We start from the raw sequence: 9,614 nt of genomic DNA, 5'->3' as shown, positions 1-9,614 counted from the left end.
GCTGAATTTTTTTGTATTCATTTCTTTAGATTTGGATTCTTTATGTTGCTGTCTTTTTATATCACATTACTTTTTACTTTGATTGGCTGCCCACCTGACTGAACTGTGGCAATTTGCATATATACTGCTCAGGTATAACTACTTGAATGATTTGCCCTCCTTGGACCCAGAATTGTATCGCCATCTGATTTTCCTAAAGGTAAATTTTCTTGATTCCTTCATGTTTACCTTAATGTTTTAGCACCCTGGTTAAAACTTGTGTTTCCTTTGCTCTTCTAGACACGAAATAAAGATATTCTATTTCTGTTTTACCTGCGCCAGTTACTGATCTTTTCAGCTTATCTTTCTACCTTCTATTCATTACTTTCTGATAATATTAAGGTCATCTGTGGACTATTTGTCTCTCTCTCTCCATCACATGGAAAAACTCGTCATATATTTTTCTGGCACTAAGTATTTCAAGACAATGCTGCAAATGTGAAATTATGAAGCCATACTGGCTTCCTTAAGTATAAGATTATGGTAACAAAGATACAGGTGGTAAGATCCTTGTGGTCTTTCACTAGTGGACAGGTTTGCTAATTGAAGTGGAACTTCTGTTTAAAACGATGTGGGGTAGTTACATGTACTTGTATGTAGAACTAAAAAAGGATGGAAGTATCATAAATATATTGACTAAACGGAGAGTAAAATAGAGGTTTACTTAAGATTCTCTTGGAAAGTTAAGTATGAATTTTCATGTTGCTCAATTTCAGTTTTATTGGAATGCAAAATGTGAAATGGGAGTCAGCTCCCTTGGTTTTTTGAAGTTGCCAACAACCCAATTGAGGATGACTTAAAATGCTATTTTGGTTAACAATTAATGAAACTGTGAACTCGGACTGTATGACCATCTGTCAGTTCTAAATTACATCGTTTGATGGGAAGTAGATTTCATTAAACTTGTGTATGCCTGTTTTGCTCACAAATTGAATGTTCATCCAATTGACATTTGCTTTTAATTTCATGAGTTTCTGCATGATAACTTGCAGCATTATGGGGGTGACATTTCTGAATTAGAGCTGTATTTCGTAATTGTTAACAATGAATATGGGGAGCAAACAGAAGAAGAGCTGCTTCCAGGAGGAAAAAACATTCGAGTCACAAATGAGAATGTCATTACATTCATTCATTTGGTTGCCAACCATCGATTGAACTTTCAGGTAGTAAAACCTTCTCATATTTGGTTATCGGCTAATTTTTCAAGTCCATCCTATCCCCTTGCATCAAGCAATCAAAGAGGGAACAAAGTTACCAAAATTCATAAACAAGTCATCCTTGCAAGAAAAATAAAGATCAATCTAATCGGTACGTGTTTCTAGCTCTTGTAAATCTTGATAGTTTATTGCTTAACTGCAGATACGTCAACAAAGTTCTCACTTTTTGAGAGGGTTTCAGCAGCTGATTCAGAAAGATTGGATTGACATGTTTAACGAGCATGAACTTCAGGTACTTGAGAATATATTATTTGGAAATCTGGGTTTATGATTGGCTTATATGCTTTGTTTTAATTTATCTTTCTGCTAGCAAAAATCTGGATAAACTTGTTCCTTGGACAACACTGCTGAACATAAAGCTTTTAGTGTTGATATCTCACATGTATATCCATTATTAAGAATCAAATGCTTCAATATCTTTCCCTTGTGCAACTGTGAACCTGAGTGGCTACACCTCTTTAGGGATCCCAGGAGTGTTGGTTTGGCCATACAAATAACATTCTTTTTCCAATTAGGAGCAACTTAAAAAGAACAAATATTAAGAACATATTTAGAACATTAATCATGGTATTGCTAGTGATTGTCTCAAACCGGATTTCTATGATGTATTTATGCTTATGTTTATATAAGTACCACATAAAATAACAAACTATTCACATTTATTTATCGTTTTACTCGGAAAAGTAATGAGCTTGGAGTTACGGTTGTAGAATGACTGACCAAGGTAAAAGATAAACCAAAAATGAGGTACTGATATGAACCAAGAAGTTTCAACTTTACCTGAATAGCACCAAAATGAAGATTGAACTGTATATCTGTCCCTGCAGTGACTTGGATATGCATCTTTACTGGTGTATTTAACCATAAAAAGTTCTCTTTATGCCATATTGATTCAAAGCTGTATCCTTGGTTGAAACGATAGTTTGTTGCTAAATCTCTTGTTGTCTTCCGTCCTAGCTTCTAATATCTGGATCAGTGGATGGATTTGATGTCGATGATCTTCGTGCTCATACTAATTATACAGGTGGCTACCATGAGGTAAGCTCTTATGCTTTTGCCTCAAATAGTTTGTTTCTCACCTTATGTTTACGTTGAACATTTCCACTGGGAAAACAAATGATTACTTCTGTTTCTGGTGAAGATGAGATGGTGCATTCTTTTGTCTACTTTATTTGACAACAATCTCTTCCTTTTTTTCAGTTTCTTTTCTCCGTACTCTGCATATTCTTATTTGTGAAGATTTGGGTTGGTGCATTTATGACAACAATTTTGGATTAAATCAAACCTCAACATGGGTAACTGCAGGCATGGTGCTTTTATATAGTGCAGAATTGAGTTTTTGTGACAAAGGTTGTGGCCCTCTGAAGGAGGATTTCAAGAAAGAAACAACACATTATATCTCCATCTTAGAATTATTGATCCAGTGCCTCAAATTGGTTCTTTGAAAAATAATTGTCCCAGATGAAAAGAATAATTGAACAGAGCAATCATGATTATAGTCCTAGTAAAGCATCAGAATCAGTTTCATCTCCAATTCACGTAGCAGAGAAACTTATTCTCCTACCATTCACTACTCATAACTTGCTTGTTATTCTGGTTTCGGTCATTGGGCTTTTCCAGCATCTCAGTCATTGCTTAGTTGGATTAACTTGGTTCTTCTTTTACTTAACTTTGTAAATTGAATCAAATCCATTTTTTGAAGTATGTAGTGATCACAAACAAGTTACTCTTTTTCTCTCTATAGTTCTCCCCTTGCTTAAAATAGCCACAGCCACCACAACCTGAAATTTCAGACTGAATTGCAACTTGAGGAATATGGCTGGTTTGATTAATTCCCCGCAAGGTTCTGGTGGAACATCAAGTGTGATTTTATCTAACTTGTGATGTAAACTTGTATCAATTTTTTTTTTTAAGATGGGTGTCCTGCATCTGGATGTTTTCTGGTGCCTGTCATTTTTATCGAAGTCCCCGGTTTTATACTCCTCCCCCGATACTATGGACAGTGATAGCCATCTTTATTCTTTTCTATTCATATGACTCACTAGCAATTATTTTGGCAGGATCACTATGTCATTGAGATGTTCTGGGAAGTTATTCAGAACCTTAGCTTGGAAAACAAGAGGAAATTTTTGAAGTATGCCTTACAATCTCTTTTGCTTTTAAGTAATATTTAATTTTTGGGATTCTGCTATTTGGCCATATTCTGCAGAAGCAACCAAAGTTTGGACTCTTATTGCCTTGGACTCTTAGCTGCAGTATATCTTATCTATCCTAATTCTTGTTTTTTGATCCAACGTACAAGTGCACAATTTGTTATCATTTAAACTTTCTTTCTATGTTTGCCTGTCCTTATTGCTTTGTCTAAATAATCTGGAGTTGGTGATTCATTCTTTCTTCTTGTATGATGGCCTGAAATGTATTATGGCGCAGATGCTTCTGGTATATTTCTTCTTTTGTCCTATCATCTTCTTCTGTTTATATTTCCCTTCCATTTTTTGCCATAGTTTGTACAAAGTACGTGTTTGGATCCAGGATTTGGATATAAAGATTTAGGATTTAAAATCCAGTGATGAGTGATGTAATGTAAAGGAATATCAAGGATTATTAGTTCCTAGAACTTTTGACCAACAATGTCGGTTCAAATTCGAAATTTAAAGATTAATGCTTGGCTAGAGGTTGCTGGGAAGATTCTCTTGGATAACCAAATACTATAATTGTTCGACTAATTACAGTTCCTATTATTGGTTTCTGCTAGCCGAAAAGAAATATTGCCTCAGATTCTTATCACACCTCTAATCCTCAATTCAAACTCATTTGTCATGCTCTCAATCATGTGGAAGCACACTCAAGCCAATACTTTGACCTCCTCTATCCATATTTTGGTTTTGAAAAAATTGTTAATTCTTATTTCCGCTCTCAGATTTGCAACTGGATGTTCTCGTGGGCCTCTGCTAGGATTTAAGTATTTGGAGCCTACTTTCTGCATCCAGAGGTAAATCTGCAACTGGTGCTTCAAATAGTTGATGCTAATTAGTCTTATTCAAGCGGTATCCGGTATTGGTCAAATACTCCCCTTTGTCTAACAGGACTGCTGGTAATGCATCCGAAGAAGCTCTTGACCGGTTGCCAACATCTGCCACTTGCATGAATCTTCTTAAACTACCTCCTTACCGAAGGTTTGTACAAATTCAGCTACACATCTGCAAAGTAGGTGATTCTAATTTTAGGAAATTGTTCCTGGTGAAAACATCCAAAATGAGTAGTATTTCTAGATTGTTGTCTTCAGCTCCTCCAGATTATTTATCATTACAAATAATATTCTGATGCTCTCATACTACTATTACGTGAATATTATGTGAGCTATTTCAGCAATGCTAATTTAACTACTGAGATTGGTATCATTTTCACACAGCAAACAGCAAATGGAGCAGAAATTACTGTACGCCATAAATTCTGATGCTGGTTTCGACTTAAGTTGATTAAGGCGAATTATTGTCCAGCAAAGATTGCTTTTCAAGTGCTGCCCGGAGCAAAACCCTCGACTGCCAGGCTCTGGTTCCAGTTGGAAGGCCAATTCCTATCCTTCAAGTTTTTCTGGAGCGACTCAACCTTACTCCCTTGCTTTCAATGTGATGAATTTTTAAGAACAGGTGTGTTAAGGGTCCGATCAAGCACTCTTGTGTTCAATAGAAACATTTGAAGGAGTCAAAAATTAGCAGGTGGAGTGCACCATAAAGAAAGACCATGTAGATATTATCACACAAGTACTTTCTAGACTGGCTGTATATATGCTGCGGCATCTCTGTATATTATCCCTGTAGTCAAGAACAAGCAGGGCACGCAAGTGGTCTTGTTTGTCAACTATTTTGGTTGTAGTTAACTTCATATTGTATAATTCAGAGTTAGTAACACATCCAGCCATAGCATAAATTGATTTTGGTTAGTGATTGGGGATTTATTGATTCTTGCTTTACATAAAGACAATTTATGTTACAGTCAGCACGTTATATAATCATTCCACGTTTGCTTGATTTTGTTCATTTATTAGTTAAATCTTTTGAATTTGATGATCGAGTATGTACATCACTGTCTTGCAGTTATATTTTTCGATGTGCAAGCCAAATTGACTTATATCTATGCAAACCCTTAAATTAAATAATGATGCGTTAAGTTCAGGAACGCAGTATTGTTCATCTCCTAGTTTGTGTGTGCACTCTTGGTTCAAGCTTTGTCTATATATTGCAAAGTGGTTCAATATTTAAGGAAAAGATGACAAGTGTTCAGTTAAGTAAAACGAAGATGTAAACAAACTGCTGAGATGTGATAACAACGTATTTGATATACCAAGCTCGGGCAGTTATCTTCTCTCTCTTTGGTCTTCTAGGATTGGCAAAAACATTCCCACGGTGCTGTAAAAGAAAAGAAAAGCGCCAGATATAGACATTGAGATGAACAATGCAGAACTCAGAGATCCATCTCGAAAAAACAAGGATAAGTCCTACACAGCTGAAAGGTCCAAAACACTCTGCCAAACCGCTGGGATACAAAAGTAGAGAATATGCAGCTTCTTCAATCTTCAGCTGGTGGGATATCACTTAAATCCAGACCGTCTGCCGGCAGGTCAGAAGTCAGGGGTCCTAGGATCCCTTCTGAGCTCAGTGTCAATCCACTCTGGAAGGAGGAGACAGGAGGGAGAAATATCAGTTCCAGCAATGAATTAACTAAACAAATAATTCCTACGGACTATGAAACCAATCTAATCTATTCCAATAAAAGTGAATCTGGAAAAAATAATTCTTCATGAGTATTGCTGGAATTCGATGTCTCAAAAAACTGATCGATGCAGGCAGTCTGTCGACATTGTGAAGCTAGACCACGGCTTATGCTGAACTCATCCCTCAGTGTTATAGTACATGGTGCTCACTTCCTGAGCAGTATGACCTTTGTCTGTTTCTTATTTTACAGAAGTCCTTTAAAAGCAAGTTACAAATGCCTGTCTTGTGATAACTTTTCGTTTCTAATGCATAGAGACAGACCCTTTAGGCTTATTATTAGAGGGGGGAAGGGTATGAATATAGCAAAACATTTTGTTCAAACTAATCAAAATGCAGAACCTCAAATATGAAGAATTACCTCAGGTTGGAATCTTAGAATATCAGCACGAGCCATGGCTTCTGCTTGAGCTATTCTTTGCCTGAAAGTCTGAGCCATCTCTTCTGCCTGTCAGAAGAAAATACATAAATGTCATATGCACACTAGTGACACACAGGGGCGATCAACAAGCACACAAAGAAGGGTAACAAATCAGGTGACATTTCAAAATACTCATTCATAAGGTCTGGCAGCATCACAATCCATATTGAATATCTATTTTATTTTGATAGGCACAACCAAAACCAGGTTTAATGGAGCTTCAAACAAAATATGAGCAAGGCAATAGGATTTTGAGATGCATCCATGTCTTACCTTTTCAAAAACTAGCTTGGGATTCCGAATCATGTCACCAGGAGTGGGCTCTAACTTCTTAGTAGAGAGGCTCACTCGGCCTCTCTCACGATCATGGCTTAGAATCATAACCTAAAGCAAGATTTGGCAGAGATGAGTACAAATTCTCTATGATTGAGCACAAGTAGATAACTGTGAGGAAATGCACCTTTAAAGTATCACCAGGCTGAAGAACTGTGGCAATATCTGAGACACGATCGTGGCTGATCTGGCTGACATGCAAAAGGCCATTAATTCCACCAATGTCAATAAAGGCACCATATGGTTTCAAGCTCTGAACAGTTCCAATTACAACAGAACCGATTCCAAGCTGTGCCTGACTGTCAGCCATGGCCTTGCGATTACTGAGAACTAGTCTGGATTGTTCCTCATCAACCTCCACAAATTTAAGAGGAAGTTCTTTTTCCAGAAGCTCCTCTGCAGTTGATTTCTGAAACAAATTCACTAGACCTCTTGATAGCCTTCTAATTAACTATAACTTGAACAGAAAATAATTGTGAGACAAACACTCGCTCTAGTGAATACAGAGAGGTAAAATAAAAGCCATCAGAAGGGGTCAAAAACCCAAGCTCTAAAGCAACTCTATGGTACCAGCACATGTATCACACTGAATCCATAAATTCATGTAGTAATCTAGAACCATCACCTAAACATTAGAATAATTTAGCATCAGAGGAAGACTCATGAGCATGCAAAGACACAGAACCAACCATCGAGATTTGTGAAAATGGTACAAAACCACGAAGGCCCTCTACCATTGCCACCACTCCACCTTTGTTTGCTCCAACTATCTGTGTATTGACAAAGAAACTTTCAAGTCAAAAATCACATTTTAATACAAGAACCTTTAAATTTGAACTCAGACAATACACTTACATGCTGCTAAGGAGGAAGGCTATCCTAGAAAACACACTTGCAAATAGGGATTATATGGAAATGGAGGTAAATAAGTTATGATTTATGCCCCAACTAGAACACTAGGCAAATAATAGATCTAGTTTGACCAAATCCTACCTTACCCTTGACAACAACATCTTCAGCTTGAAGTTGTCTACACCGTTCCCAGGCAAGGTCATATTGGATTGAGCGCAGGCTCACATTCAAACTATCATCAGCTTCGTTCTCCCCAACAATTACAAATTCTTCACGTAAACCAGGAACTATACCAGCCTCTTCCACATGTTTGATACTGTGGATGGATGCCTCTCTTAGAGACAAGTATGCCGATGATTTTGCATTTATGTCAACTAGTGCTCCATTTGCATCTGTATAGAAAACTGTTCCTTTGACCTACAAAGGAAAAATGAAGAGAAATCATGTAATGATAGTACCTTCCTTTCTCTTATCATGACCAAGGAGAACTACTTCACGGACACCAAAAATGAATATCTTATTGTTAAACCAAACACATTGAAACATATAGTTCCATCTAATAATGAGTAAGCAGTGACTTCCATGCTAAGAAAAAGAAACGCAAAAGGAAATTTTCCATCTCCACAGTAAATCCTTTTGGTGTTTAGTTCCACATACAAACTGAAGAAATGGTCCTCCATCTTTGAACAAATTCTTAAGGTTGTTCTACTGCAATATTTTGTGTCTGTTGAAATGGAAGAAGCCCTTCTTCTAGTAGTTCCTGTTTCTCAATTTAACCATATTCCTGATTCTGCCAAATTGCACTAAAAGACTCTGTAACCGACCTCATCAGCCAAAACACTCCACTAGATATGCCATTCCTGAACAAAGAAATCAAACCCGGAGAAACAATTCATCATTTCACAATATAATAATCAACCGATCGTAATATACCAAAATCCCAAGCAAAAACACAAACAGAAAGAATACTGAAAGAAATCCCAAAAACATGAGAATTTAGACTATCCCCTTTACAGGAGACAAAACCTTTCTATTGCTCGCCCACATAATTCACCCCATACCTCGGCCCTCTTAAGACTACCAGTATCGACATTTTGCTGAGTTACCCCACAAATTTGGCTGCGAAGATAATACTTGTAAACACAAAATTCCAACTAGAAAGTGCAAACGAACACACTGGAACAAGACACTCCACATAACTAAATAGGTTCATCCTGGCTCACCTTGGTACCAAGTTCAGAGTTGAAGTCATATTTATCGAGAGCAGCATAAAAGTCTTCAACGGTGAAGGCCACGCCCTCCATAGGGTCTGTGCGGCACCTTTCATAAGCCTCCTCAAACATCTCCTTAAGCCTCATTCTCTCTCTTGTTTGTGCATTTGCTATAGCAACCGCAGCTGCTGATATTACACTTGTCTTTTTTGGCAGCGACGGCGGATAATGATTTTGATTCTTCTTCGAGGTAGAAAATTTATTGTCATTCAATGGTGGGCACTTCAGCCCACGAAATTGCTGTGCAAACGATGCCATCTTCTATTCTTCCTCGTATTATCAGAAACTCCACACACACACACAGTGGTGAAGTGTGGGTCTGGCTAAACAAATAGTAGTATGCTAGAAGTGTGGGTCTGGCTAAACAAATAGTAGTCTGGGTTAGATGCGAAGATACAAGACAGAAACAGAGAGCAGGGGAAGGGGAAGGTTCAGTACGGCAGCTATTGGGTTTCAAATTCAGTTAGTGGGCTCTCATGGGCCGGGGCCATACTTTTGATTTGTAATTGAATTTGATAGCCATATTAACATTACATTACATTATAGCCCCCCCATAGCCCAAGAGAGATCCCAATTTTAGAACTTCAAAACTTCCCCTTATTTTTGCAGTGGTTGTTGATTTTATCAATGGCCTTTGAAATTTATGTCCTTTCTGTACAACCTCCTCATTCGTATTTCTAAATACTATTTCTAATTGTCCTCAAATATT

General features: G+C 37.4%; 2 protein-coding genes across 6 annotated transcripts in view; one reads left to right on the top strand and one right to left on the bottom strand.

Annotated features, from left to right (window-relative positions):
- LOC105178855 (E3 ubiquitin-protein ligase UPL6) overlaps window positions 1–5,296 on the top strand; it is a 17,420-nt gene extending 12,124 nt beyond the window's left edge. For both annotated transcript variants that reach the window (XM_011102415.2, XM_011102414.2), the window contains exons 19-26: window positions 133–199; window positions 1,032–1,202; window positions 1,399–1,488; window positions 2,214–2,294; window positions 3,317–3,390; window positions 4,177–4,248; window positions 4,343–4,432; window positions 4,669–5,296. In XM_011102415.2, coding sequence (XP_011100717.1) covers window positions 133–199; window positions 1,032–1,202; window positions 1,399–1,488; window positions 2,214–2,294; window positions 3,317–3,390; window positions 4,177–4,248; window positions 4,343–4,432; window positions 4,669–4,735 — 712 coding nt within the window. In that variant the 3' untranslated portion in view covers window positions 4,736–5,296. The remainder of the gene's footprint in view (window positions 1–132; window positions 200–1,031; window positions 1,203–1,398; window positions 1,489–2,213; window positions 2,295–3,316; window positions 3,391–4,176; window positions 4,249–4,342; window positions 4,433–4,668) is intronic.
- Window positions 5,297–5,489: 193 nt separating this feature from the next.
- On the bottom strand, window positions 5,490–9,357 carry LOC105178854 (30S ribosomal protein S1, chloroplastic-like). 4 transcript variants are annotated; one of them, XR_849185.2, is made up of 8 exons: window positions 8,858–9,357; window positions 7,776–8,051; window positions 7,472–7,552; window positions 6,910–7,233; window positions 6,723–6,833; window positions 6,390–6,476; window positions 5,759–5,927; window positions 5,490–5,665 (listed from the first exon to the last, which is right to left on the bottom strand). XR_849185.2 is itself a non-coding variant. In XM_011102411.2 (7 exons), exons 1-7 carry the CDS (start codon window positions 9,161–9,163, stop codon window positions 5,826–5,828), a joined length of 1,287 nt encoding a protein of 428 aa, XP_011100713.1. In that variant the 5' UTR covers window positions 9,164–9,355; the 3' UTR covers window positions 5,490–5,825. The 4 variants fall into 4 exon arrangements, 3 of the variants coding, with proteins under 3 accessions (XP_011100713.1, XP_011100714.1, XP_011100715.1); XM_011102411.2 differs by having other exon boundaries at window positions 5,490–5,927; window positions 8,858–9,355; XM_011102412.2 differs by having other exon boundaries at window positions 5,490–5,927; window positions 6,910–7,191; window positions 8,858–9,348.
- Window positions 9,358–9,614: the final 257 nt, after the last annotated feature.

This window comes from Sesamum indicum, unplaced genomic scaffold (genome assembly GCF_000512975.1).
Source record: "Sesamum indicum cultivar Zhongzhi No. 13 unplaced genomic scaffold, S_indicum_v1.0 scaffold00109, whole genome shotgun sequence".
NCBI lineage: Eukaryota > Viridiplantae > Streptophyta > Magnoliopsida > Lamiales > Pedaliaceae > Sesamum > Sesamum indicum.
This window is presented reverse-complemented; position numbering and strand designations above follow the sequence as displayed.

Bases quoted from the DNA above. Each gene is read 5' to 3' on its own strand.
- LOC105178854 (XM_011102411.2), bottom strand. From the start codon at position 9,163: ATGGCATCGTTTGCACAGCAATTTCGTGGGCTGAAGTGCCCACCATTG. The intron at 6,834-6,909 runs GTGCATTTCCTC...ATCTTGCTTTAG, and splicing joins AGCCTGGTGATACTTTAAAG to GTTATGATTCTAAGCCATGA. The intron at 5,928-6,389 runs GTAATTCTTCAT...TCCTCCTTCCAG, and splicing joins TTCTAAGATTCCAACCTGAG to AGTGGATTGACACTGAGCTC.